Raw genomic sequence first — 23,895 nt, 5'->3', positions numbered from 1 at the left:
ATTTTATTGGCTCTGGAGTTGCACCTCCTGATGTATAGTTCCTGCAGGGGGGCGAGTGAAGTTCCCATAGTGCGTTCGGCCGAACGCACTACTCTCTGCAGAGCCTTCTTGTCCTGGACAGAGCAATTCCCAAACCAGATGGTGATATTTCCGGACAAGATGCTTTCCACAGCCGCTGAGTAGAAGCACTGGAGGATCCTCGGAGACACTCTGAATTACCGAACCTTCAGTCTGGTTCCAATCACTTGTTTGGGTGAAGAGTTCTTCCTCAAATTTCCAACCCCTTACTCTGAATCTCTGCCTTCTGGCTACAGACAGGTCATCAAAGAGAACATTTCTCATTATCTACTGGAACTCTGTCGATGCACTTCATAATCTTGCATGCCTCAATCTGGTTAACCCAAAGTTTCTACACTTCCAGGACAGCACACAATTTTATCTGGTCCGCCTCACAACTGAGACGCTGTATACCAAGCAACCTGTACTGAATCTCCTCAGGTTCAATCCTGACCTCGAATGTTGTCTATATGAAATTTGCGCGTTGTCCCTGTAGTGTAGCCGCATGGGTTTCTCCAGGGTGCTGCGGTTTCTCATCAGATTCCTAAAACGTGCGAAGGTTATAAGTTAATTGGCTTCTGTAAAGTTTCGATTAAATCAATCAAACTCTCTCCGATGCAATCCTCGCCGACGCACTGCCTGGAAACTAGTGCTGCCGGCTCAGGGGATGCTGAAGCTTCACCTCCCAATGCTAAACTCATGCTCTGCAGAGGTTACCCTTCCCATCTCAGAACCTTATTCTTTTCCTTTTCACCGTTTGAAAGCGGTCTAGTCGTCACCTCCTTTAACCTCAGGCGTTTAAAGGGTATATGTCGTTTCTGATTTCCCTGATAAATCATTATTTACTGAGCTAGCTAGCGGTGAGAATACGAGGATAGTTCATAGACCCGCGGAGGCGGTGGAACTCGAGAGCAAAGCGAACCGCCCGCCCGCGAGCGTCACCGCCCAAAGAGCCCGCTATAAGATCTTTGCGCCCGCCCGCGAGCGTCACGTGCAATCATTTGAAATGGCCATGGGTAACGGCCGGCTGCTGGCGCGCGCAGGCTCGGCATGGCTGCTGGTGCTTCTGTGTTGCTGGTGGGTACCCGGCTCATGCGTTGCCCGACCTGCTCGGGGTTCCGGCTTGGAAGCATCTGTCCAGCCTCAGCCGTGCCAGGCCCCGCAGCAATGGGAAGGCAGGGCTGTCGTGTACGACCACACCACGGGCAAGAACAGCCGGGTCCTCATCTCATACGATGGACAGAACCAGCGTGTGCGAATCCTGGATGAGAAGAAAGGTCACATTCCCTGCAAGAAGTAGGTGCAAACCTGCGCGGCGCGGCCTTGCAGCCGTTCACGGGTCTTTGTTTGTATAGCTGGGCCCCGGGTCACTAAAATTAGGCATATGATCTTTATGCCCCTGTTTATCCTGACGCGGATAGACGCTGGGAGCAATAACATTATTTTCACCCTTGATGAGTGAGAGGACGTTTCTTCGTGCCACTGCGGGCGACTACCAACGAAAGTGCATTGATGGGACTTTTAAAATGATTATCAAACGGGATCTACACCCGATTTTATACGCAAGGGTCCTGAAACTTGATAATGCTGCCGGTTGTTTCCATACATAGAACAGTACTGCACAAGAAAAGACCCTTCGGCTCACAATGTCTGTGCTGAACCTGATACCGAGATCATCTCCAGATAGGACAATGAAATTCTTACTTGCTGCAGCACAACAGAATATGTAAGAATAATACAAAATGGAAGATAAAAGTTCAGTGTGTCCATAGACCATATATACACAATAAATAAACAGATATAGTGCAAATAAACAGATATAGTGCAACACATAATCATATCCTCCATTGCCTGGATATTCATACGGCTGTTGAAGTTTCTTAAACCCACTGTTATATTATATACATCTATCAGGTCTCCTCGCAACCTCCAATGTTCCAAAGAAAACAATCCAAGTCTGACCAACCTCTCCCTGTAGCTAATACCCCCTAATCATAATTTCAGTAAACCACATCTGTACCCTGTCCAAAGCCTCCACATCCTTCCTGTGAATGGGACGACTAGAAGTGCACGCAATACTCAATAGCGAAAGTCCTATAAAGCTGCACTATGATTTCCTGAATCTTGTACTCAGTGCCCTGATCTAAGAAAGCACACATACCATATGTCTTCTTTACCATTCTATCTACATTTTATTTCAAGGAGGTATGGACTTGGACCCAAAGATCCCTCTGTATTCTGCAAAGTATTATGCCACTAATAATAATAATAATAATAATAACTTTATTTATAAAGCACTTTAAACAACTACAGTTGCCACAAAGTGCTGTACATGAGAAATCATGAACAAAAAGCTATTACAAACAATTAAAAACCATTAAAAACCGTAAAACGAAGGACTATAAAAAACACACTAAAAATTAAAAGACATTAAAAGCACTAAAAACAGGAGCAATGCCTCAGCCAGTGTCGAAAGCCAAAGAATAAAAATATGTTTTTAGGGAGGATTTGAAGATGGACAGTGAGGGGGCCTGTCTGATGTGCAACGGCAAGGTGTTCCAGAGTGCCGGAGCAGCAACAGAAAAGGCTCTATCCCCTCTGAGCTTCCGCTTAGACCTTGGTACCTCAAGGAGCAGCTGATCAGCTGACCTGAGGCACCGGGCAGGAGCATATAGGTGGAGCAGCTCAGAGAGGTAAGGCGGGGCGAGCCCATTCAACGATTTAAAAACAAATAAAAGAATTTTGAAATGAACTCGAAAGTGCACTGGGAGCCAGTGTAGGGAGGCCAAAATTGGCGTAATGTGCTCCCTCTTTCGAGTTCCAGTCAAAAGGCGAGCGGCAGCATTTTGAACAAGCTGGAGACGAGCCAATGAAGCTCGTGCGACTCCAGAGTAGAGTGCGTTACAGTAATCCAGCCTAGATGTAATAAAGGCATGGATTACTGTTTCAAAATGCTCCCGCTCGAGAATGGGCTTCACCTTTGCCAGCTTCCTTAGGTGAAAGAAGCTGGACTTAACCACCGCGCCTATTTGTTTGTCTAGTTTAAAATCACCGTCCATCCTAAAACCCAGGTTCAAGACGGTTGGCTTTACAGACAATGCCAGTGGACCCAAGTCAACAAAGGGAGGTTCACGGCAGCCATTGGGGCCAAACAAAATCACCTCTGTCTTCTCTTCATTAAGTCCCAGAAAGTTTAAGGCCATCCAGGACTTAATGTCCTCAAGACAAGACAGAAGTGATTTTAAAGAATAGTCTTCCTCTTTCCTGAGTGGCATATATAACTGGCTATCATCCGCATAAAAGTGAAAGGAGATGCCATGCCTTCTTAAAATTGAGCCCAGAGGAAGTAGGTATAAGGAGAAGAGCAGGGGCCCTAAAATTGAGCCCTGTGGAACCCCATATACCAAGGGAGTGGAGGAGGATTCAAAGCCAGCAAGGCTTACCCGCATGGTTCTGTCTGCCAGATAGGACCTGAACCATCCCAGGGCACTGCCACAAATGCCCACTTGGTGCTGTAGTCTGGAAATTAAAATTCCATGGTCCACTGTATCGAAGGCGGCAGATAGGTCCAGCAAGACAAGAACCACATAATTACCTGAGTCGTTTGCCAGGAGGATGTCGTTGAAGACCCTTAGCAGAGCCGACTCAGTGCTATGCATAGCCTTGAATCCAGACTGGAAAACCTCCCGAATATTGTGCTCATCCAGGAAGAGTTTCAGCTGCGCATAAACTACCTTCTCCATGATCTTGGAGATAAAAGGCAACTTGGAGATCGGCCTAAAATTGGACAGATCAGTTTGATCCAGGCCTGGTTTTTTAAGTAGTGGTTGCACTACAGCATGTTTAAAATTTATGGGGACAACCCCAGAACACAAGCTACTGTTTATAATGGCGAGAACCGACTGCCCTATACTCGGGAAAACCTTTAAAAAGAAGAGGAGGGACAGCATCACAGGGGGAACCCGACGGCTTAATATGCCTAACCACATCCTCTAGACCCGACAATGTCAGAGGCACAAACTTTTCAAATGCCACCAGGCATGGGGCCGGAACAGAGGGGTCAGAGGCAGGAGCTGAGATGAGAGCCCTTATAGAAACGACCTTTTTGATAAAGAAGTGCAGGAAGTCATTGCACAATTCGGACGATGCTTCAAAGCAAACCGGCTGTGGGGCATTTAAAACAGAATCAATAGTTTTGAATAATACGCGTGGGTCGTGACGCTTAGCCACTATTATATTAGACAGGTAATATCTTTTGGCCTCTTTAACAGTATTTTGATAATTTCGCCAGCTGTCCTTTAGGATTTGCGATGAAACCTGCAGCCTGTCCTTCTTCCATTTTCGTTCAGCTCTGCGACAATCCCGTCGAGCTGTACGAGTTGCGTCACTAAACCAGGGCTCGGGTTTAGCTCTGGGCTGCAAAGTTTTTAAAGGAGCCACAGAGTCCAGTATAGTTGTGCAGGAGGAGTGGAACCAAGAACTAATCTCCTCCGCACCAAGGGGAGTGGACGCAGAGGGGGCACAGAGCTGATCGAATGCAGCAGAGAATTGGCCAGCAGCAGAAGGGTTAAAGGACCGACAGCGCCGAGCAGACGATACAGGTCTAACTGCAGCACTGGAAAAACCAACATCAAACAGTACAGGCATGTGATCAGAAAACAAACTATCACAGACCTCCAAGTTTAATACAGGCAAGCCATAGGAGAGAACAAGGTCCAATGTATGTCCATGTTCGTGTGTGGGACCAGACACACACTGCACAAAATTAAAAGAATCAATAAGACTTAAAAAGTCCTTCGCCAACGGCTTATCAGGACAGCACACGTGTATGTTAAAATCCCCAACCATAAGGACACGGTCATAGTTGGGCATAATCCCAGCCAGAAACTCAGAAAAGTCAGACACAAAGTCCTTGTGGTATTTGGGGGGTCGGTAGATGACAGCACAAAGCACCGTGTCGGAGCGACCCACCTCAAATAAAGTTGCCTCAAAGCTGGAGAACGTTGATAATGCAGTGCACTGTTTGCATTTAAAAGTGCTTTTATAAATGACTGCAATTCCACCTCCACGGCCCGACATCCGTGGCGAGTTAAAATAAGAGCAGCCCGCCGGCAAAAGTTCAGTAAAAGCGCTGCACTCACCAGGCCCGATCCAAGTCTCTGTCACACAGAGGAAGTCCAGGGCCCGGGAGCAGAAGAAGTCCCTCAAAATAAAAGTCTTGTTTGCCAGCGATCTGGCGTTCACCAGGCCAACCCGGGAAGGGGATGGACTCTTTAGGTCTGCAGATCGGGGAGCCCTGGGCAGTGTCCGCAGGTTCCGGATATTCACCCCGCGATGGCGGGACCGAGGAGAGCAGGGGGAGCGGAGCCGGTCCCGCTGCAGCCGGTCCCGCTGCAGCCTCCGATCGTAAGCAGGTAGGGGGGGAGGGGGGGAGAAAGGAGCAACCTGAAGCAGCCGGCACACCCGGCGACCGCCCCCGTCCCCTCCGAGGCGGCTTGTCCGGGCCGTAGCAGGCGGGCAGCCCTCTACACCTTCCGGGAGGAGTTGGTCCGGTGGCAGCTGAGAAGCACCAGGCTGGAGACCCCGGAAGAGCGGGCTCACCTTGAGGCTGCCCACCTCCCCTCCGAGGCGGCGTGTCCGGGCAGCTCTCCAGGCCGCAGCAGGCAGGCAGCGCTCTGTACCCTCTGGGAGGAGATGGTCCGGTGGCAGCTGAAAAGCACTGGGCTGGAGACCCCGAAGGCGAGGCCCACGAAGAAGTCGCTGACAAGGGAGCCCGGGCGTACCCAGTCTAAAACTCACCAGTCGACCGCCGCGCTTTCCACGGCAACGGCGACGCTTCCTTCGAGGCAAGGCCCAGTCCAGGTGAGTCGAGGTTCCGGATAAGAACGGTGGCAGGGTATTATATTCAAACGCACCGACATTATGTCGTAGATCTTGGAGAGATTGACGGTCGTACACCAGCAGAGACTTTACTTGTAAAGTGCCAAAAAAACACCAAACACAGACAGAGCGACAGACGAGCAGCCACACACACCGGCGCCATCTTAACAGATCAAATATTTTGCCATTGCATTGAAAGTCCCAAAGTGCAACACCACATTTTATCAAATTAACCTCCATCTGCCATTTCTCCATCCATTTCTGTAGCTGATCTATATCCCACCATATACCTTCAAGTAGCCGAAAAGCCTTTATTTGCACAAATTTGGGCTTGGAACATTCAGAGACACCACGGCTTGTCAGCTTTCCTCAGAGTGTGTGACCTCAGCAATCTTGGTGTCATCTACAAACTTACTAACCAACCTGTCTACGTCTACTGTATATATGTGGTTAACTTGTACAGCTGTATCATGATGACACAACTTTTGTACTCAATACCTTTCTCAATGAAGGCAAACATGACAAATGCCTTAGTCACCATCCTATCCATCTGACCAAACACTTTCAGGGAACCATGCACCATTGATCTCTGTTCCACTGCACTCTCCAGGGTTCAACCATTTACTGTGTGATTCCTGCCCTGATTTGACTTGTCAGAGTTAAATTCTATTCGCCATCCCTTGGCCACACCTTTCCAATGGATCTAGATCTTGTTGTAAACTTACATATACTCCACTATACCACCAGTTTTGGTGTCGTCTGAAGATTTACTACATTGTCATCCAAATTGATAATATAGATAACAAACAACAGGGGACTCAGCGCCAACCCCACTGGCACACCACTGGTCACAGCTTCCAATCACAATAACAACCCTCTACAACTATCCTTTGACTTCTTCCTTCAAGCCAAATTTGAATCAAATTGGTAAACTCACCTTGGATTCCATGTGATTTATTTTACCAGACTATCCTACATGTAGGAATTTTGTCAGATCTTGTTAAAATCCATGTAGATCATATCCATTGCTCAGCCCTCATCAACCCTCTTCAAAAAAACTGCCTGTATTTAGCCTGACCAGTCCTTTAACAATGTTGTACCTCTTAAAATGATCTCTCATTCCTCTAACCTCTGGGACTATAATCCCAATCTGTTTAATACCTGTTCATATGGCAAGCATACTCCAATTATAAGAAATAGCCTAGTGAATCTTTTTTGCACTCCCTTATTAACAAGTGCATCGTTGATGTTTAAGGAGTGACGGTGCTGTCTTGATTAAAGAAAAACCCTATATAATTGAGGTAAAACTTCCTTACACCAGTAATCATATCTTATTGATGTAAAGACTCGCACATGATTTACTTACCCAGTAGCCTGCCGTGGCTGCACATTGGCATTTAATGTCTTGTGTCCAAGCACATGCAAGTCCCTTTGAACTTCAGCACCAACTAATCTTTCCATCATTTAACAAAAACTCTGCTTTTCTGTTATATTCATCATAGATTGGTTGTTATTGGTATGATTGTAGAGATGTATTCAATAATTTTTAATGCTTAATGATTCATATTATCTATTATTGGGTAGAATAGCTGATTTCTATAAAAATGTCCTGTGAAAGGTCCTTTCAATATATTTATTCCAGGAGCCAGTCATACCCCTTAAATTAAAAACTTTGAAATTGACATGCAAACAGGGACTGAAGGATGTAACTTCAGTTGATGCAGGGATCCAAGATATTGTATTACAGGAACCTGGGTCCTGCCCAATAGTTTCGAAGGTTTTGTAGCTCCCATGGATGTTTGAAGGGAGATGAGCTAATTAATTATGGTTTCCTGGTATGGGTGGGTGTTCAAATTGGGGGTGTTAAAATGAATGTATGCGGTTGTAAGGGGGGACAGTATAGCTAGGGAGATAGACACTGTTTTCCTCAAGCCAAGAGGAAGATACCCAAAGGCTCTGTTGCTACGCAGTTCCAAGATGAATGTTTCATCTGTGCTGGTGAGGAGCTCGGAATGTGAGGGAGAGAAATCCAATTACTAATAATAATAATAAATTTATTTTATGGGCGCCTTTCAAGAGTCTCAAGGACACCTTACAAAAATTGAGCATGTAGAGGAAAAACATGTAAGGGGAATGAAATAAATAGTAGAGACATGACTAGTACACAAAGTAAAGATAGAATTCAATACAAAACACAGTATGAGGCAATTAATGCACAGATGAAAAGGGACGGGGACGTGGGGCTAAGGATAGGCAGAGGTGAAGAGATGGGTCTTGAGGCGGGACTGGAAGATGGTGAGGGAAAATTATTGTGGTTTACATAGATGCTAAATCAATGCGTAAGGGGTAAGAAAGAAGTTCTGATGACCGGGTGATGAATGGATAGCTGGAAAAATTGGTATAAGGGAAATTAGTTTAATTTCATGTATCATTGGTGTAAATATGCTCTTCTCAAGCATACCCCCCAGTCTAGTTCAGTCAAAAAAACACTGAGTCATGCACTGGAACAACTAAACTTTATTTTTAGATTGAACAGCAAATTCCCCTATACGATACCTAAACCACCGCAGGTTCGATCCTAGTCTCTGCCTGGCCAAGCCCTTCAGCCTCATGCAAGCAGAAACCCTCCAAAAGGTCACGCAGTCCCAAGCGTTCCTCCAGAAGATCGACCTCGATCTAAGATGGAGCCACCTTTTATAGGTCTGCGAACCTTGAGGGGCCGAACTACATAGGGGTGGTCTCTTTACAGTCCAATCATACATATTAATTACATCAATACATTATTGACAGTTCCCCAAGCCAATAACAGAGTCTCCCTTGCATTGTTTCTAGGAGAAGCTTCTGGAAGGAAGCTAACGTAACTGAATAATGTGACATTTATCCTGGAACTCAAACAAACCTGCCAGGGCTTAACACTTTGGCCAATCAACAAGCAGCAGGGTAACTGTCTTGCAACATTATTTACACTATATACAATTCCTTTACAGCAAACCAATCATATCAATGCATTTAAGTTTATTTACAGAGTTTTAATACATATTATCAATTAAGGGGAAATGAGGAGAACACCTGGATCTCTTATCATCCTGCATATCGATCTGGGCTTAGACTGGCAGGCACCATCCACAGCCTGTAAATTTCCACTGACAGAGGTTAAGCAATTCTGACAAATACAGGGATCCTCCATTTTATGGTATCTTTAATTTGGTCAATATTAACATTGGCGTCAGTATCGGGGAGAGAGAGTTGTTTCATTGGGATGGACTGCACCTGAACCGGGACCCGATTTCTAGTTAATTAAATAACAGAGGAAGTAAATGGGGTTTTAACCCAATGGGTCTTAATGGAGGAATATTTAGAAAGATATATGGAAACAGCCCCTTCGCATATACCATCTAAACAGCCCCATGGATACCTCATCTAAACTAGTCCCATGAGCTGGCGTTTGGCTTATACTCCTCTAAACCTTTCCTATCCATGTACCTATCCATTGTATTTTGAATGCAAATATCATACCTGCCTCCCTCCCCTGGCAGCTCATTCCATACATCTGCTGAGTGAAAAAGTCTTCTCGGGTTCCTATTAAATCTTAACCCTCTCACCTTAAACCTATATCCTCTAGTTTTTGATACCTACTTTAGGTAAAATATTCTGCATTCACCCTATCTATTCCCTTCATGCTTTTATACACCTCTAAGATCACCCATCAGCCTCCGGCAATCCTAGAATAAAATCCTATTCTATAGCTCAGGCCTTTTGCACCCAACCTATAGCTCAGGCCTTTTGCACCCAACCCAGCCACATTTTATTTTCACCTCAACCTTTGTCACTTACTCCACACGTGTCAAAAAACGTCCCTCGTCCAGGCTTTGCCCCGTGCCCACCACTCTTTTCCAGCACCAACTCCCACCCACCCCTCTCACTCCATCGGTCTGAAGAAGTGTCTTGACTCAAAACATCGTCTGTCCATTCCCTCTACAGATGCTGCCCGGCCCACTGTGTTTCCTCAACACATTTTTTTAGCATATATTGGGTACATCTGATAACAACGTGGAAGAAGATATTCTTGAATATGCATGATGGTACTTGCTTTTAATCTTTTGTATCTTCTGCTCGACTTGAGAGGGAAGAAGTGAGAATGGCCAGGGTCTTCAAAGGTAGACACAAAATGCTGGAGTAACTCAGTGGGACAGGCAACATCTCTAGAGAGAAGGAATGGGTGACGTTTTGGGTCGAGACACTTCTTCAGACCAGGGTGGTCCTTGATTATGTTGCCTAGTTTCCCAAGGCAGCATGAAGTGTACATGTAGTCCTTGGGGTGGAAGCTGGTTTGCCATACCGTCAATGCGATTGGGCCAGATCAAATTAATGGTGTTATTTAAACTTGGAGACTTGAAATACTCAACTAGCTCCATTTCAGCATCAATGGACAGTGTACTCTACCTTGAAGCCAATGACCAGCTCCTTCGTTTTGCTCCCATTCATGTGGAGGTTAGCACCATGTTACTAAACTCTCCATCTCATTCCTATACTATCTCTTGTCATTATTCGATATCCAGCCCACTACAGTGGCATAAAATGCAAACTTGTAAATGTAGTTAGAGCAGAATGCGGCTGCACAATCACAAGTGTATAGGGGATATAGTATGGGGCTGAGGCTACAGCTTTGTGGGTACCGCATGTTGGAAATTATTGTGTGGGATGTTTTATCGCCTATCCTTGCTTATTTGGTCAGGAAGTCAAGGATCCAGTTGCAGAGAGGTAGCTTGGAGATGAGGTTGGTAGGGATTATAACGTTAAAGGTGGAGTTATAGTCAATAAATAGGATTCAGACGCAGGTGTCCGTGTTATCCAGATGTTCTAGGGATGTCGTCTGCTGTGTCCTGTTTGTGATGGTAGGCAGTGGATTTAGGTTGTCTGGGAGGCTGGAGTTGATGTGTGACTTGAAACACTTCATGATGGTGGATGTCAGAGCCACTGGACGATTGTCATTAAGGCACCACCTTGTATTTTTCTGGCAACGGGATGATAGTAGTCGTAAAGCAGATTGACATAGGGAGAGAGATTACGATGTCCGCGAATACTTCTCTTAGCTGGTCCATGCAGGTTCTGATGAGATTACATGCTGACATGTAAAGATATCATGGTAGAAAGTAGAAAAAATATTGATTTATTATTCCACGTACTGAGATACAATGCAAATATTTGTTTTGTGTGTTATACACGCAGATTATCTAAAAAAGTTTAAATGGTAAATTTGTCGATCCAGTATCTAAATGCATTAGACATTCATAACAAGGCGCCCAAATTAACAGTGTAATATGGTTGCCAGACGATAAGAGTTTGGAACCAAATATCGAAGGATATGTAGAACAAGTAGCTGGAAAGAAAAAGGTAAAAACAAATGCCTTATTTCAAAATCTGAGAAGAAAACATTTGCTGGAACTACTCAACAGGTTAGGGAGCAAAGAAAATTTTAATGTTTCAGATCAGAAATCCAGTTCTGATGAAGAGTCTTTGATTTGACATATTAAGTCTGGTTCTCTTTCCATTGATGAAGCCTGACTTGTTAAATGTTTATATTATTAAAGGTGCAGAAGGTACCTAATATGGCATTGCTAGAAAGGATGAATTCAATGTATTAATTCTGAAATTAATATGTGAATGAACCTGCATGAAACAAAAGGGGTGGAGTATCAAAACAATTGGAGTAGTCCATAGACCTTCAAATAGGCATGATAATATAGGAGACACAAACAGACAATGAAAGTTGATTGCAGCCTGGGTACTACAGCAATCATTGGTAACTGTAACAAAACTCACTGGACAAACAAAATCAGTGATAATACTCAAAAAATCCTACAGGGTGTGTGGCATAACTTCAGGTTCCAGTATTTTGAGCAGCCATCTGGAGACTAGGTTATTTGAGATCAGACGTTGTTCAATTAAAACGGGTTGGTTAATCTTGTATGACAAGGTCCATAAGAAAATAGTGACCAGAACATTATTCATCAAGATGAAAGGTAGAGTACGTAAATTGAAACTAAGCTTCTAAATCTTAACAAAGGAAATTATGGACCCATGAGAAATAAATTGCCTATGTTGGATTGAGGAGCTACTTGGAAAAAGTACAATGATGGATAGGTTGTGGCTATCTTTTCAGAAACATATGCAGGAACTGCAACAGTTGACAACATTGAAGAGTTGAGGTGCGTCATCAAAATAAAACCAATGGGTATTAAATGGAGTTTTGTAACTGCAATAAAATATAAAATACTAAATATGTTCAGCATGTCAGAAAGCATCTGTGGAAAAAGAAATAGAATGTGCTTTTCAGGTTGACCAAAAGTTAATTGGGTAAAATGTTAACTCTATTTTGCTCATTGTAGATGCTGACTGATCTGCTAAACATCTTCATCATTTTTTGTTTTCATTTCAGCTTTCCAACATTTTCAAATGTTATTTGCTTTTATAAATACAAATTGGCTTACTTGGTTGAGCAGGTTTTTTGATATACTCAAACCTTTTTTTTTCCTTCTAGATTTTATGAATACATATATTTGTATAAAAACCCAGTCCTTTTCAAGATTGAGCAAGTGACAAAGCAATGCTCCAAACTGCCTCTTATTCAGCCATGGGACCCATATGATATTCCTAATAACTCCACCTATGAAGATCATTACAGCATTGGTGGGCCAGGAGACCAGATCGTGGTTCAAGAATGGTCAGATAGAAAACCTGCTCGTAAATGTAAGTAGTATGCTATTTGCTGAGATGCAATAAATGGTGACATCTAAATCTTATTGAGGAACTAAATAAACATTAAAAAATCTTAAGATTGGGATCTTTCAGTGAACCTTCATGCACATTTTTTAATCTTCCCGTAGATACAGGTAATTTGACTGTTATTGCCTGATGCAATCCCTGTGTTATCAGTCTTATAACAATTAAAATATTGTAATAATATCAACACCATGGAAATCCTTATTGAATTAAAGTATCATCCAAGAGTAATCATGTCAAAACAAATTTTATTAAATGCATCATTATATGTAAACAGTTAAAATCTAAAACTTTTTTTCTATGAGGATAGACATTAATCTCTTAATTTGTATAAAAAAGCTAAATGGGCTGTGATGGACGTAATTGTATCTCATTTAGCCTTCCAACTTAATCATTCAAAATAAAATCTTTACATTACATATATTCAAGCCATTACACCATATTGTGCATAGAAGTAATTAAATTTAGATCATTATTTGGTGTGCATTAAACAATAATTAATGAGTTATCTGTGAATTGGATGCTTTGAATAAGGCTTTGATCTGATTCATAGTGTCATACAGCAACCTATTGCAAATGATATAGAAGGATTGACAAGCTAACAATGGTACGTGGGAATATACTCAAAGCATAACACACTCTCCTGAACAAAACAATTACTTATAGTCTATGTAGGTGCAGGTTAGAGTAATGACGGCACATTTGCCAAGTTAGGTTAATTGTTAAATATAAATGCAGATCTTTTAACCCAATCGCTAATCATTTCTGGTCTAAAAACTTGTATAATCTCAAAGGTTAATTATCATTTGTATAACTTGCTAAAACGTCAAATTGTTTCGTAAACTGTATTTACAGATCAAAGTCTAATTGTTGTACGGTGTGCATGTGGATTGAAACATTCAGAATATAAATGGAAAGACTAAATCTCTGTTTTTTCATTTTTCCTGAAAATCATTTTCTATTTAGAATATATTTTCTATCTTTTGGATCCTATGAAATTTCTTGAAATTTAGAATGCTGTGGAAGATAATTTAAATCGGCATGTAAACAAATGGTTTTTTATTTTGCAGTTAACAAGACATTAGATATGTCAAGGTCTGTCTAAAGTAGATTTTGATTTAATGTTTGCACTTAGTTGCAAGAATGTTCTGTTTGGGTTTTTGTAAATATTTAAAATAAATGATCACGTTCGTATTATACATATAATATTTTTGTGTATTCTACTTAAACTGATTTAACTGATTTCATTCGGTCTGTTCCAGTACATGAGTTCAAGCAAACTTTTTGCTTTGAAAACATTGGGATTAGAATTGTGCAGCTGTAGTACCAAAACTCTTACAGGATTTATTGTTGGGAGTTAAAGAACAATTCAAAATTTTAGATTGAAAGTTGAAATTAGAAATGATCTATTTGGAACAATATTTCACCCAGTCATAAAAAGTGCTCACTTAATGCATTTTATGACTGGCCTTGGCACTGTACAACTTAGAAATTGAATAGTTGCCAAAGTAGACTGGATTTGTACTGGCAAGAGGTCTGCTAACAGAGAAACAGTTAAGATGCGTACTTCTAGTCCATTCAGCCATGTTTTCAAACTTTCCCATGGCATAAGTAGGTTAGATTTTTCACAATTGCAGGGAATTTGGTAACAGTTTTGTTTTGGCTAATTATTTAAAAGAGTGCCAGAGACAATGTAGTAAAAGGATATCTCAGTTCGAAATTAGATGTGGGATGGGGATTGGGCAGGAATTTTTAGAAATCTGGTGGAAAAAAAGTGGATGTTTATATCGAGCCTACATTTCTTTGCCTCGTAAATTACAGAGTTAAGAATATTATAACGTTACTATAAATAAACCCAATGTAGAATCCCACCCATAGACTGGCACCAATGTGGCCAAGAAACATAGATATAGAAAATAGGTGCAGGAGTAGGCCATTCGACCCTTCGAGTCAGCACCGCCATTCATTGTGATCATGGCTGATCATCCACAATCAGGAACCCGTGCCCATACCCCTTGATTCCGCTAGCCCCAAGAGCTCTATCTAACAATCTTTTAAATTCATCCAGTGAATTGGCCTCCACTACCTTCTGTGGCAGAGAATTGCACAAATTCACAACTCTGGGTGAAAATGTTTTATCTCATCTCAGTTTTAAATGGCCTCCCCATTATTCTTAGACTGTGGCCCCCTGGTTCGGGACTCCCCCAACAATGGGAACATTTTTCATGCATCTAGCTTGTCCTGTCATTTTATAGTTTTATGCTTCTGTAGGATATCCTCTCATCCTTCTAAATTCCAGTGAATACAAGCCCAGTCTTTCCAATCTTTCCTCATATGACAGTCTCCTTCCTGAAATTAGACCAAAACTGCACACAATATTCCAGATGTGGTCCCACCAGGGCCCTGTACAACTGCAGAAAGATCTATTTACTCCTATACTCAAATCCTCTTGTTACGAAGGCCAACATGCCATTAGCTTTCTTCACTGCCTGCTGTACCTATATGTTTACTTTCAGTGACTGGTGTACAAGGACACCCAGGTCTTGTTGCACTTCCCCTTTTCCAAATCTGACACCATTGAGATAATAACCTGCCTCCTTGTTCTTGCCGCCAAAGTGGATAACCTCACATTTATCTACATGATACTGCATCTGCCATGCATCTGCCCACTCACTCAACCTGTCCAAGTCACCCTGCAACCTCCGAGCATCTTTTTTGCAGTTCACACTGCCACCCAGCTTTGTGTCATCTGCAAATTGCTAGTGTTACTTTTAATTCCATCTAAATCATTAATATATATTGTAAATAGTTGCGTCCCCAGCACCAAGTCTTGCGGCACTCCACTCGCCACTGCCTGCCATTCTGACAGGGACCCGTTTATTCCTACTCTTTGGTTCCTGACTACCAACCAATTCGTTATCCATGTCAGTACCCTACCCCCAATAACATGTACTCTAATTTTGCCCACTAATCACCTGTGTGAGACCTTATCAAAGGCTTTCTGAAAGTCCAGATACACTACATCCACTGGCTCTCCTTCATCCATTTTACTTGTCACATCCTCAAAAAATTCCAGAAAATTTGTCAAGTGGATTTCCACTTCATAAATCCATGCTGACTTAGACCAATCCTTTACTGCTATGCGCAGTTATTACTTCTTTAATAATTGACTCCATCTTCCCCACCACCGATGCCAGACTAACTGATCTATAATTCCCAGTTTTCTCTCTCGTTCCTTTCTTGAAAAGTGGGATTACATTAGCTACCCTCCAAACCACAGGAACTGATTCTGGATCTATAGAACATTGGAAAATGATCACCAATGCGTCCACAATTTCTAGAGCCACCTCCTTGAGTACCCTGGGATGCAGACCATCAGGCCCTGGGGATTTATCAGCCTTCAGTCCCATCAGTCTACCCAATACTATTTCTCGCCTAATGCAAATTTATTTCAATTCCTCAGTCTCCCTAGATCCTCTGTCCTCTAGTATATCTGATAGATTGTTTGTGTCTTCCTTACTGAAGACAGAACCAAAGTACCTGTTCAACTCCTGTCATTTCCTTGTTCCCCATAATAATTTCACCTGTTTCTGCCTTTCTGGGACCCACATTGGTCTTTACTAATCTTTTTCTCATAACATACCTAAAGAAGCTTACTCCCCTTAGAAATTTTCTTCCTCTTTGGAATGAAATGATCCAGCATTTGGATTATGTCCAGAAATTCCTGCCATTGCTGAAATCATCTCCAGGGACAAAATTCCAGATTTATACAGATATCCACAAAAGAACATGCAAAGTAATCTTTCGCATGTTTCGCAAATTCTGCATTCTTCTGATGCATTCAAACAACATTACTGTTTGCTCACCTGTTTTCTATATCTTTTGTACCTAAGTTCGGCAACCACCCTCCCAACATTTGCTGATCCCAGCATTGTGATTATCTAATAGGTGATCACCGAAAATTACCAAATGAGGGGGAGACGGAGGCACAGAGAGGAAGACACGGAGGCACACAGAGAGGGACACGGAGGCACACAGAGAGGGACACGGAGGCACACAGAGAGGGACACGGAGGCACACAGAGAGGGACACGGAGGCACACAGAGAGGGACACGGAGGCACACAGAGAGGGACACGGAGGCACACAGAGAGGGACACGGAGGCACACAGAGATGGACATGGAGGCACACACACAGAGGAACACGGAGGGACACACAGAGAGGGGCACAGAAATGGACACAGAGGCAGGGGAGCTTCCTGCCTTTTGGAGCTGGGGTTTCCGATTTGTGGCGTCTTTTGAGCGGGCGACCCTGCTGTTGCGAGCGGAACGGACGATCAAAAGCAGCAGAGGGCCGGCCGATCGAGAGAGAGAGAGGGGGGGGAAGAGAGAGAAGGGGGGGAGAGGGTGGAGTGGGCGGGCGGGCGTGATCCCGAGTGAGCCTGCGGGCCACCAGCGAGGACGGCGAAAAGCAGCGGGGGGAACCAGCTTCCGCCAGCGTGACAGGGCTTTTTTGAGGATGTAACCAGGATAATGGACAAAAGAGAGCCAGTGGATGTACCTGGACTTTCAGAAAACATTTGATACGGTCCCACATAGGAGATTAGTGGGGGAAATTAGAGCACATGGTTTTGGGGGTAGGGTGCTGACATGGATAGAAAATTGGTTGGCAGACAGGAAACAAAGTGTAGGAATTAACGGGACCCTTTCAGAATGGCATGCAGTGACTAGTGGGGTACCGCAAGGCTCGATGCTGGGACAACAGCTATTTACAATATATATTAATGATTTGGATGAAGGGATTAAAAGTAACATTAGCAAATTTGCAGTTGACACAAAGCTGGGCGGCAGTGTGAACTGTGAGGATTCTATGAGGATGCAGGGTGACTGGGCAGGTGCAGTTTAATGTGGATAAATGTGAGGTTATCCACTTTGGTGGGAAAAACAGGAAGGCAGATTATTATCTAAATGGTGTCAAGTTGGGAAGAGGAGTACAACGGGATCTGGGGGTCCTTGTTCACCAGTCACTGAAAATAAGCATGGAGGTATAGCAGCAGTGACGAAAGCGAATGGCATGTTGGCCTTCATTACAAGAGGAATTGAGTATAGGAGCAAAGAGGTCCTCCTGCTGTTGTACAAGGCCATAGTGAGACCACACCTGGAGTATTGTGTGCAGTTTTGGTCTCCAAATTTGAGGAAGGACATTCTTGCTATTGAGGGAGTGCAGCGTAAGTTCACAAGGTTAATTCCCGAGATGGCGGGACTGTCAAATGCTGAGAGTATACTCTGGAATTTAGAAGGATGAGAGGGTATCTTATTGAAACATATAAAATTATTAAGGGTTTGGACACGCTAGAGGCAGGAAACATGTTCTCAATGTTGGGGGAGTCCAGAACCAGGGGCCATAGTTTAAGAATAAGTGGTAAGCCATTTAGCACGGGATGAAGAAAAACTTTTTCACACGGAGAGTTGTGAGTGTGTGGAATTCTCTGCCTCAGAGGGTGGTGGAGGCTGGTTCTCTGGATGCTTTCAAGAGAGTTAGATAGAGCTCTTAGGGATAGCAGAGTTAAGCGATATGGAGAGAAGGCAGGAATGGGGTACTGGTTGTGGATGATCAGCCATTATCACATTGAATGGTGGTGCTGGCTCAAATGGCCTACTCCTGCACCTATTGTTTATTGTCTTTCACTGCTGAGGCAGAGGTTTCTGATTTCAAGCCTCACTTTAGCATTTGATCTATTTTTTGAAAATGTGTTTCTTTGTTTGTTACAGCCTGAACAAAATATCATCTAATTTGGTATTTTGAATGCAAGTCCATTACTTCTGCCTTTTTTTTTTCTTCTTCCACTCTTTTATCTTCGCTATTGCATAATTTTCCTTATTAGAAATTTGGGTCTTAAGTATTGTACCTTACCCAATATCTTCCCTTGTGCCATCTGAGTGTTCCCATGTTTTGTTCTCCTATTCTCCTGGCACTTCCTTTTAACACTTCATCTTCAATCTATTTCTACCAACTAATCAGGACATCTTTACCTAAATATATGTTAGGAGCATCATTCCCCTATTATAGGAACACTGTTAAATATCATCCAATACATTAATCATATTGTATTTAGTGTTATTGTTTCATGTTTTAATTTTGATATGTAAATAAAGTACATTTACAGTGCCCTCCATAATGTTTGGGACAAAGACCCATCATTTATTTATTTGCCTCTGTACTCCACTTATTATAGAGATAATTCTTCTGTCGTCAGCTATGGAGGTCTTCCTTGGCCTGCCAGTCCCTTTGCAATGATTAAGGTCACTAGTGCTCTCTTTCTTCTTAATGATGTTCCAAACAGTTGATTTGGTAAGCCTAATGTTTGGCTGATGTCTCTAACCGTTTTATTCTTGTTTCTCAGTCTGATAGGCCTTTCTCACGGGGCGACTTGACGCAAGAGGTAACCAGAGTGAAGTGGTTGTGGTCTAGCACGATATCACACGATATAACGGGGGGTAGATAAAGAGTTCCCATGGTACTCGGCATTTCTGTTATTTGTGCGAGTGACTTGTCCGTCTCCCGAGCTTTCCCGTTAAATCTTGAATGAACATTGTGAACTGTGAAGTGTTGTTAAATCATCACGTGGCACAAATAATGTCACTTTTTTTTTCACACACTAAATATCCTCCCTTGGTTGAATTGGCTCATTTGGAGACATGCCTGTACTAATGCCGTGACTTTACTGCAGGAAGATGCCACATTACTTAGACTGTTAGTTGCGCCCAAGTTTAAATTTCCAACGTGTGTTTCAGAGTAAAGAGTCAGCGCAGAATCCTTGATAATCAAAAACTGTCTGAATCAGCAAGTTAGACACAAAAGGCTGGAGTAACTCAGCGGGCCAAGCAGCATCTCTGGAGAAAAGGAATAGATTCCATTTTTGGTCGGGACCCTTCTTCGGGATGATTGTAGGGGGGAACTGGAAGCAAGAAAAGACCGGGACAAATCAGGGCCAACAACAGATGACCTCAGCAGGGTATTTTGAAGAGGGGTCCCGACCCGAAATGTCGCCTAACCCTTTCCTCCAGAGATGCTGCCTGACCCACTGAGTCACTCCAGCACTTTATGTCTATATTTGGTTCCCTCATAGGCCAATTGTTGGCTAGGGATAGTGTGATCCCAAGAGGGAACCATCGTTGCAAACCTTGGACTGGTTAACCGACATTTACTGCATGGGGGAGGGGGGGGGGGCAGGAGGGGGTGGGCGGAGGAGAGAGAGTGAGTGTAAGTTACCTAAAATTAAAGAATTCAATGTTCATAGTGAACACAGACACAAAATGTTGGAGTAACTCAATGGGTCAGGCAACATATCTGGAGAAAATGAACAGGTGGCGTTTGTGTCTATCTTCGGTAAAAACCAGCATCCGCAGTTCCTTCCTGCACAATGGATCTCAGTGTCAGTCTCTGACTCCCGTTGGCAGGCCATTCGGCCCACAGCCCGCCCAGCGATGACTAACCCATGTCACAGGGGGATGGTGTGAAGGCGGAGTTAGACAGAGCTTGATTAATGTTACGGTTGGGGAATGGGCCATTATATGGCCAGGGAAACGCTGTTATTCGTGACGCCCCCTCCGCCCTTTCCCAGCTGTTTTCAATCGCACCCCTGGCCACACAAAAATTTATACTTTAAGAAGGAATACACGGAACATTTAAACTCAGAACGCTTCTAACAGAGTGAGCCATGTGAGCACTTTGATCATTCTCCCTGTATTTGCATTTGACAAAATAGTCGGGGAAAAATGTTTAAAAGTGTTCATACCTTTTGCTATGCCTAATTGGCCCTTACCTCTGCGAAAATAGTCTGATATTCGTAGGTGAAATGTCACCAACAGTAATTGATTCTATTATTAATTGACTAATAATTGACTCTATTAGCGGAAAGATGCAATTCTGATCTAATATTATCAATGCCTCTGTCTTTGGAAGCAACACCAGCAATTTATTAAATCTGACTACATGCGGCACAGTGGTAGAGTTGCTGCCTCACAGCCCCAGAGACCGGGGTTCGATCCTGACCAGGGGTGCAGTCTGTATGGAGTTTGTATGTTCTCCCTGTGACCGCGTGGGTTTTCTCCGAGTGCACCGGTTTCCTCTCACACTCCAGAGATTACAGGTTTGTAAGTTAATCGGCTTCGGTAACATTGTAAAATTGTCCCTGGAGTGTAGAAGAATAGGTGGTCGGCGCGGACTCGGTGGGCCGAAGGGCCTGTTTCCGCGCTATATCTCTAAAATCTGAAGTTAGGTAATGTCTAAAGGAACTGCAGATGCTGGTTAATACGCACAAAAGGACACAAAATGTTGGTGTAACTCAGCAGGTAAATCAGATCTGGGAAGAAAAAGAATAGGTCAGCATCTCTGGAGAAAAAGAATAGGTGGCGATTCGAATCAGAACCCTTCTTCAGACATCCTAATCGGAATTGAGTCTGAAGATGTGTCTCGTCCCGAAACATCACCTATTTTTCTCCAGAGATGCTGCTTGACTCGCTGGGTTACTCCAGCTTTTTGTGTCTGTCTTCGGTTTAAACCAGCATGTGCAGTTCACTCCTTACACGGGTCTCTGGAGAACATTGATTGGTAGCGTTCGGATTGGTAGCAGCCTTGCCTGCTTCGGAAAGGCATCGATCGCTAGTCGGCGAGGACTCCGAGCTGTATCTCTCAAAGAAGTACATGTGAAAATTTTCTCACGGACCATAAAAATGCGGGACCTTTCAGTAAAGTCCCTTTTAAAGATTATAGTTATTTTCTTGAATCTCATTAACATAACTCATGAATAAGTTGATGTCCATATGCGGATGCAAATCTTTATTTTTTAAATTCAATCCCACAGAAGACAATTTTTACTCACTTTCTGTCCCCTCTGTTCAGCTTCCGGGTTCACCGTTCGCAGGAGTTCCCACGGTAAACACAAGAGTTATTACGGATATCGCACTGGCCACTACGTCCATATAATGTTGCAATGTTCAACCACAAGTGTACAAGTCACTCTTAGAGAAATTCAAGCTTGCTTGAATTTTCTCCCGAGTCAACAAGTTACACGATTACCTGCCGTTAACGCAGGTGGTCCACGGTGGTCCACGAATGCCGTACGGTTATCGTACGAGGTTCCCACGATGTTCAACTCTGGTTACCTCTTGCGTCAAGTCGCCCCGTGAGAAAGGCCTATTATAATGGCTTCTTTGACTTTCATTGGCACAACTTTGGTCCTCGTGTTGATAAACAGCAATAAAAGTTTCCAAAGGTGGTGGAAAGACGAGGTGCTGAGAGCTCTCTCTTTTCCCTGCATTAAGGAGGCAATTAAACACACATGAGCAATTACAAACACCCGTGAAGCCATGTGTCCCAAACGTTATGGTGCCCTGAAATGGGTGAGACTATGTATAAACACAGCTGCAATTTCTGCATGGTGCAACCAAAATGTATAAAAATGGCCTTTATTAAAATCTGACAATGTGCACTTTAACCGCATGTGATTTTTTTCTATTATAAATCTCAAATTGTGTTGTGTTGTGGCAAATAACTAAATGATGAGTCTTTTTCCAAAACATTATGGAGGGCACTGTATACTCAAAGTATGTCATACTGCTTTATATTTTTGTGTTTCTGCTTGTTTTTGCAGTTGAAACATGGGTTGGAATTTACACAGTAAAGGATTGCTATCCAGTGCAAGAAACGTACGCGAAGAGCTACAATGTAACAAGTTCCACACGCTTTTTTGATCTCCAGTTAGGGATTAGTGACCCGTCTGTCTTCACCCCACCCAGCACCTGCCAGGCAGCCAGCCCAGAGGAGATGAGCGATGACTGCTGAGTATAGGTATTGGCTTACAAATACAGCCATCATTTATTAACTGTCACTAATGATTTTTTTTTTGAATGATGATGTATAAGGGAACTGTTAGTTCATTTCCCTCACAAATAATCTGCTGATTGGCATATTATTTCCAAGGAAAATTGGGTATTTTTCATCTTTAGCATGTTTGTGTAATCATGCCTTGGATCTGGGCTTGTGTCTGTGTGTACATGCATTGACAAATAATAATTAATTACCTGGAATACATTAACAGAATTGCTTCAGAATTGTACAATTGTTTTATCCTGTTGTAGTTGGTTCTTTACATATGTTTAATAGTGTGTACAATAATATAACCCAAATAAAGCAAAAGACAACAGAGAGAACTGCATTACTTTCAAATGATAAATTAAATCACTGGGATCTATTATAAACCATGTTTTAATGTATGAAAAACCTCTATTTTGAAAGTCGTACTTGTGTTCAAAATAAGTAAATGTGGCACAGCATTCGATCAACAATATCCATGTCTGACTGAGGATCAAAGAGTTAAAGTTTCTTCTGTGGTCTTTTACTGGCTTGCAAAAGAATATGCAACATTTCTTCCAATCTTACATTTGTAATTTGGGTGCTGTTAATGATCATTAATTAGGGAAGAGTTTAAACTTGAGAATTCTGACAGGGAGTTCATTTTTGTATTTCCTGGGGCTATTGTGTTATTCTGTTATCTGCTTTATTTCACAAATACTGTTCAGGCCCCCACCATCTAAAACAGTGATGGATGTATTACTTTAAAGTAGCTGTTGCTTTGAAGCAGAGCTGAAATGAACTTCATAGTGATTCTAACTGTACATTTTAACTGGATACATTTTATTCAGTAATTTCTGAGTTTTATGCATGCACTGAGAATTTCCCCCCATGTTTATTATGAGGTGCTGCAATTCAATGTAATGTAATTACCTTTAAATAAAATCTTCTCTGAACACCATATTGGTTTCTTTCTGTGTATTTATATTTTCTTATATTTAGGATATAGTTAAATACCCATCTATGGGTATAAATAGCCATCTAAGAGTGGTACGTCGGCGCAGCAGTAGAGTTGCTTCCAGAGACCCTGTTTCCTCCCACTTTGCAAAGACGTACAGGTTTGTAGGTTAATTGGCTTGGTATCATTGTAAATTGTCCCTAGTGTGTGTCGGATTGTGTTCGTGTGTGGGGATCGCTGGTTGGTGCAGACTCGGTAGGCCGAAGGGCTTGTTTCCGCGTTGTATCCAAACTAAACTCATTATAATTAAGTAATTTAAATAATAGTATTAAGCATATTTGATCTCAACAGAGAGTTATCATT

At 42.7% G+C, this 23,895-nt stretch overlaps 1 protein-coding gene across 1 annotated transcript; it reads left to right on the top strand.

Moving 5' to 3' along the window:
• The first annotated feature begins 982 nt into the window (after positions 1-982).
• epdr1 (ependymin related 1) lies at positions 983-23,535 on the top strand. Its single transcript, XM_033019165.1, has 3 exons — positions 983-1,353; positions 12,479-12,687; positions 22,375-23,535. Exons 1-3 carry the CDS (start codon positions 1,064-1,066, stop codon positions 22,563-22,565), a joined length of 690 nt encoding a protein of 229 aa, XP_032875056.1. The 5' UTR covers positions 983-1,063; the 3' UTR covers positions 22,566-23,535.
• Positions 23,536-23,895: the final 360 nt, after the last annotated feature.

This window comes from Amblyraja radiata, chromosome 4, assembly GCF_010909765.2.
Source record: "Amblyraja radiata isolate CabotCenter1 chromosome 4, sAmbRad1.1.pri, whole genome shotgun sequence".
NCBI lineage: Eukaryota > Metazoa > Chordata > Chondrichthyes > Rajiformes > Rajidae > Amblyraja > Amblyraja radiata.
Note: the sequence above shows the minus strand (reverse complement) of the source record. Positions and strands in the feature narration are given on the sequence as shown.